General features: G+C 44.5%; 1 protein-coding gene across 1 annotated transcript; it reads right to left on the reverse strand.

Annotated features, from left to right (window-relative positions):
• Positions 1-1,652: 1,652 nt before the first annotated feature.
• On the reverse strand, positions 1,653-2,600 carry LOC129339615 (olfactory receptor 4Q3-like). The gene has a single exon (XM_054994196.1). The coding sequence runs from the start codon at positions 2,598-2,600 to the stop codon at positions 1,653-1,655; it is 948 nt and encodes a 315-aa protein (XP_054850171.1).
• Between the last annotated feature and the right edge of the window lie 3,400 nt (positions 2,601-6,000).

The raw sequence follows: 6,000 nt of genomic DNA on the forward strand, positions 1-6,000 counted from the left end.
CAATTTGACCTTTTATATTTTTGGAACCCCTACCAAGCAGCCTTGTGTAGAAAGGAGGCTAATAAATGTTTTACATAAAATAAAACAAAACAAAACAATGGCCTCCTCTCTATAACAATAGGTACTTGAAGCACAGTCATATAGTCAGAAAGGTATTTGATTTTGTTGTGGTAGAACATGTGCATGTGTGTCTGTGTCAAGTTACAATTGACTTATAGTGACCCCATCAAGGGGCTTTCAAGGGACATGAGAAGTGGAGCTTGTTTGCCTGTGCCTTCCACTGCTGAGTCTTTTTTAGTGGTCACCCATCCAAATACTGACCCTGATTAGTTTCTGAGATCTTACAAGATCCAGCTATGCCATGTTGCATTCACTCCCATGGTTGAACATAAGGGAGAATGAATAAATTCAACCAAGTTTGTTGTACAAAATTCCTTTTTTCAGAAGATTATATATCACAGCTGATATCTATCTACTATATTTTTGTCCTGCCCTTCCTCCAAGGAGCTAAGACCAAACATTTGGTTTTTCTTTCTCCATTTTATCCTTACAACTAAGATGGGAGCAGTCAAAAATGAGGGGTCTACAGGCATTTAGTAACCTGGGGATTTTAACCTGGGTTTCCAACCTAACCACTATACTACTCTGCAATGTTCCCTCTAGGGGTAACTGCAGGGGTAACTGCAGGATACTCCCTCTAAGCTTTGCAGTGTTGTGAGCTAAAAATCTACTTTGTGAGCCGAAACAACAACTTAAAGTTTTGAGTGCACCTCCCTTTAAAAAAAAATTACAATCAAATTGTTTTGATTACAATCAAAACAATTTCACAATAAAAGCCATTAGGTGAAAGGGCCACAAAAATCAGAGTATACTTCTGTATAAAAATGGCTATGTCCATGCTGATTACAAAGGGGTAGTTGTATTAGTGTGTTGCTACAAAATAAAGTAGACATGCAATGGCACCTTAAAGACTAGCACATTTATTTCAAGATGAGCTTTTGTGAGTCAATGCTTACTTCTTCAGCCTCCTGCACCAAGTCCAAGTTAAATGATGCCGTCACCATGGTGGTGGCTGAGGTGCTACCTCCTCTCCTCTGCTGTCTGGGGCTGAGGGGATCCTAGAGATTTCAGGCTGCATGGATCAGGCCAGACCCGATCACTCAGCTCTGCTCTGTTCCCCAGCTAGCGGCTAGAGGTGCTCTCTGGCACTACCTTGGGGGCCAAACCAGCCACAACCAGGAAGGGAGAAGTGGGATGAGACTCCATCCCTGCTCCATCTCTATAGGGCCCACCTGCAGATGCTGGCTGAGTGGGAGGCCTGAGGGTTAGAATCTGTGAGCTACAGCTGAGAACCTGTGAGCGGAGGAGTCAGACTCTGTTAGCAATTGCTCATGTGCTCACATTAGCGGGAACACTGCTACTCTGGTTCTTGTGGTTAGTGTCAATAATTTTTGTGGCCATATTCGTATCCATCACATACAGTAAAATCAAAGCATATTTTCCATGGATGCCATATCATCAGATGCAAATTATTTCATTTGCCAGATATACGTACAACAAATGTTCCACTCAGGTTGCTCTAAGGACCCTGCTGCTTTGAAATCATCTTCTCAACTTTCAAACAAACAACAATTTTGGCAAGGGGGAAAAAATCACACGCATACACCATTTAAGGCAATAGGGAAGAGTTTTTGCTTGATTTTCCATTTCCTGATAGCATTCTTTATCTCTTGGTTCCTCAGGGCATAGATGAGGGGATTGAGGGCAGGGGTGGCCACCATGTAGAATATAGCGGCTATTTTGTCCTCTTGGGAGCTGGAGGAGGGCTTCAGATACACAAAGAGAATGGGCACATAGAATAGACTGGCCACCATCAAGTGGGAGCTGCAAGTGGAGAGAGCCTTCCTCCAATCCTTCCGAAAACGGCCACAGAGAGTGGCCAAGATGGCAGCATATGAAACCAACAATGCCACAAAGCAGGGTGCTGTTATCATGGTGTCGTTGGCCATCGTGAGAATCTCAGCAGAATAACCCCCAGAACAAGCTAGTTTTATCATTTGTGGCAAGTCACAGAAGAAATTGTCCAGTACATTAGGGCCACAGAATGGTAACTGGGCAACCACCACTACCTGGATGATCCCATGAACCAAGCTTCCTGCCCAGCAAAGCAGGAGGAGCCCGAGGCAGCGCTGCCGGTCCATGATGACCATATACCGCAGTGGGTCATAGATGGCCACGTAGCGATCATAGGCCATGAGTGTGAGAAGGAGCATCTCTGCACCCCCAAAGAGATGGAGGAGGAAAACCTGTGCCATACACCCCCCATAGGAAATGGAATGACCATAATTCAGCAAGTCAGCTGCTAACTTGGGAGAAGCCACGCAGCCCAAGGATATATCTATGAGAGAGAGATTGGCTAGGAAGAAATACATGGGGGAGCCAAGCAGCCGGGGCTCAAACCAAATAGTCACCATGATCAGAAAGTTGCTCAGAAAACTGGTGGTGCAGCAGGCCAACACTATGGTTGAAAGGAAGAGCCAGGAAATGCCGGAGCAGGAGAAGCCAAGTAAAATGAACTCCGAAACCGTGGATCCATTCATGGCGATGGCTGGTTCTAGTGAGAGGGAAAAATGGGGGGTGGGGGGTGGAATCACCTTTGATGTTCCTTCAGCCCTGTTCTCTTGCATCCTGCTACATAATATTCATCTCCTGCAGCTGGGAGTGGAATCCAAGATTTCTTCTGTTGTTAAATTGTAGACCTCACTCCAGTCATTTCTCTTGTGTTTCTTTGTACCTTTCTTACCCAAGAGCTTTGTGCTGTTATTGAGGGAGTTGGGAAACTCAGCATCTATCAACTAGCTGTACAAATTAGGCAAATTCAGTTCATGATTGCTTACAGAATCTCTTTTTTTGTTCTGCTAGTTATAAAAAAGAGGAAGCAACACTGTGTTCAGAAGCAAACCCCCCCCCTTTACTGTAATTTCCTTTCCAACTGTAAGTTCTGGGATTTCACTAAGCATGTCCAACCTCCCCATGACCTGGAGGACTAGAAACATGAATGTGCTTTTTTCAGAGAAAACGCAGATTCTTTGCAACCTTAAATCTGTTTTTAGGTCAAGTTTTGTGCCTATGCTTACAAAATATGTAAGCCACAGAAACTGGCACAAGGATAACATGTATTTCTGACTGGCATCTTCTAACTGGACACTTCCAGGGGCAGATCAAAACTATTCTAACCATCACCCACCCCCCACACACACATTTTTACAAAGTGATTTCTGGATATTGTTTTTTTAAGTTCTGTTTGGATATGATTTTGGAATACTGACTGAGAAGGCTCTCACAGATTTTAAAAATGAGTTCTAAAGCAATTCCCCCTGCACTGTGACTAACAGTGCAATCCAAAGGAGAGTTACTCCAGTCTAAGCCCATTGAAATCAATGGGCTTTGACTGGAATAACTTTCTTTAGGATTGTGCTGTAAGTGCTGTAGATTAAGATTTTATAACAGACCTGACATTTGTAAGAAAAATGAATTAAATGGTAGGATAATAAGACATGGATGAATCATTCATAAAAGTTAGTACCTTTAATCTCAACTACTGAAACTCCATCCTAAGAGAATCCTGCTTCATCCAAGCTTTGAGATCTTTCAGAAAAGTCAAAAAAGAGCAAGGGGGAAAGGAAAGAACTCCAGATCAGCAAAAAGAAAAATATAGAAAGGCTGTGGTCCAGGGTATCCTTGAGAAAACTGGAAAACAGATGGTTGTGAGAAAAGGTCCCCTTTGCAGATATGAAGATGGAGTGAGTCTGAATGCTTCTCTCTCTTCCCCGCCCAGTTCCCTTCAGCTCCTCTTGAAGCCAAGAGGAGGCACACCCTGCTGTTTTACTTTATATAATTCTTCTACATCAGATATTCTCCAATCTCTTCATCAGCAAACAAAGTCTACAATCTTTTGTTGCGAGTTGACAAGGCTGTGGGCGCCTCGGAGAGCTCCAGCACCTTGGAGAGCACCCATCACTGTTCTGTCTCAAAAAAACATCATCAAAATCCAGAGGCGTTTTCGAACTTGTCATAGGCCAGGGACCGTTAAAAAGGCCCTTGCGTCATCGGGGAGGGAGGGAGGGGGGCTTTCTTTCCCAGAGACAATGGCCTATGCCAGCAGAGGTGAGTGCCATTGTAGTGATCACCTCATCATTATTTTTTGGCCCCACATACATGCAAATTCACCAGATCAGAATATCTCACTCAACTTGCTTTCCTTTCTTCAAGCCAGTATTTAAAGCCTGGATGTGCCCAGAGCTGCAAGCTGGAGGGCTCTTGTACTGTGGGCCAGAGCCGAGCACCAGGCAGAAGATCAGCAGGTGGAGAGAGAAGAGCCCCTTAGCAAGCAGACACTCCCCCGCACTTTCTTGTTCATTGGTATGTTTGGATTCCACCTGCATACACACACACACACACACACACACTAGTGCTATTTGCTGCTTTGGCCCCCCACTGGGGAGGAAAGCAGAATTCAGATTTCCTAAATAAATAAGCAAGAAAGCAGAGCCCATGCAATTGGGAAGTTTACCCCTGCCTCACCCTAGTGCTTTGATCATTTTTCTTCCAACTTATTTGACTTCCAGTATCAGAACTGAGCTTGGAACTTGAGCACTGACCCGCAGTCCTTCCTGGAAAGTTCCGGATAACAGGAAGATGCGGATAGAAAAGCAAAATGGCCAGTAGATGATGAGGCCAGTTTGTTCAAGTGTGTGTATCTGACATAGCTTCACAATATTTTGGACTCCAGTGATAAGGGGGCAGTCAGAAGGTCATGCTCCGTGGCTGGAAATTCCTCCATCTCCGGAAATGCTCCAGTAATGTTTCCACCCAAGCTTCTGTCCACTGTAAAACCCACACTGGTCCTCAATTTATTCCCCCACATAACTTTCCCAGTTGCTAACAATATAGGCCGGTGCCCCTGAAAGATCATCTATGCTTATAAAACAGAAAGCATGTTCAAAACAATTCACCTTGATTCCACTGCACAGGTATGGTCTCATGCACCCCTAGTGGGGATAAGACATGAGTCCTTGGGAACAGGACTTGCCAAGAGGGCCAGAGCAGAAGTGTGCCATGCTGCCTGCTCCCCTCTCCTCCACCACCACCGCGCACCCTGCGCCTGTCTTCCTTCTCCTTTCCTGCATTCTCTCCCCACCCCCCCGCTGTATGCCCCGCTTTGCCATCAATCACCGTGCCGATGCTTTGATACTCTCTAACGGCAGCCAGATGCACCCAAATCTGGCCATGCCTTGTCGATCCCTGATGAAGCAAGCTCCTCGGAAACAAGCATCTTGATGGCTGGTTCCTTGTCGGATCCTCAAGCTTTGGAAGCTTGCCATCACTAATTTATATTTGTTAAAAGAGGGAAACAAAGGACAAATTGATTCAATCTCAAGAAACATTGTACTGTTTTGGACTTTAGTGTTATTTCGGGCTACCTATCTGGACTGCCTGAAATACTTGAATATAGTGTAAATACTTACATCAATTAAATTTACTGTTCCAATTGAATTTACTGTTCCATTTGCACTTGACGATTTTCCTATATGGTTTATTTGCCTATATGGTTTATAGCTTAGTGTATGTTGTCAATATACTCTTAGAGAATCGTTCCCAAAATTTGCACAAAGTCACTTTAATGAGCATAAAGAATTATACTGTTTATAGGACAAATAGAAATTGGTAAATTGCGAATTTTCCCTTGGTTGTGTTTTTCACTTATTGATATTTACATTAGCACACCAGGCTGCGCGCCTGACAGCACTCTCGTGGCTCCAGTCACCCAGGTAAACTCAAACGGGGCCAACCGGGTGACTTCCAGGTGAAAGAGTATGCCAGGACTCCTCTCTGTCTGGCAGCGTTCTTGCAGTTCCAGTCTAAGGTTACTAGCTTCCAGGTGGTGCCTGGAGATCTCCAAGAATTGAAGCAGACATCCAGGCCACAGAGATGAGTTGC

This window comes from Eublepharis macularius, chromosome 12 (assembly GCF_028583425.1).
Source record: "Eublepharis macularius isolate TG4126 chromosome 12, MPM_Emac_v1.0, whole genome shotgun sequence".
Classification (NCBI taxonomy): Eukaryota; Metazoa; Chordata; class Lepidosauria; order Squamata; family Eublepharidae; genus Eublepharis; species Eublepharis macularius.

Excerpts from the sequence above, each read along its gene's own strand:
- LOC129339615 (XM_054994196.1), bottom strand. The coding sequence starts at position 2,600 with ATGAATGGATCCACGGTTTCGGAGTTCATTTTACTTGGCTTCTCCTGC.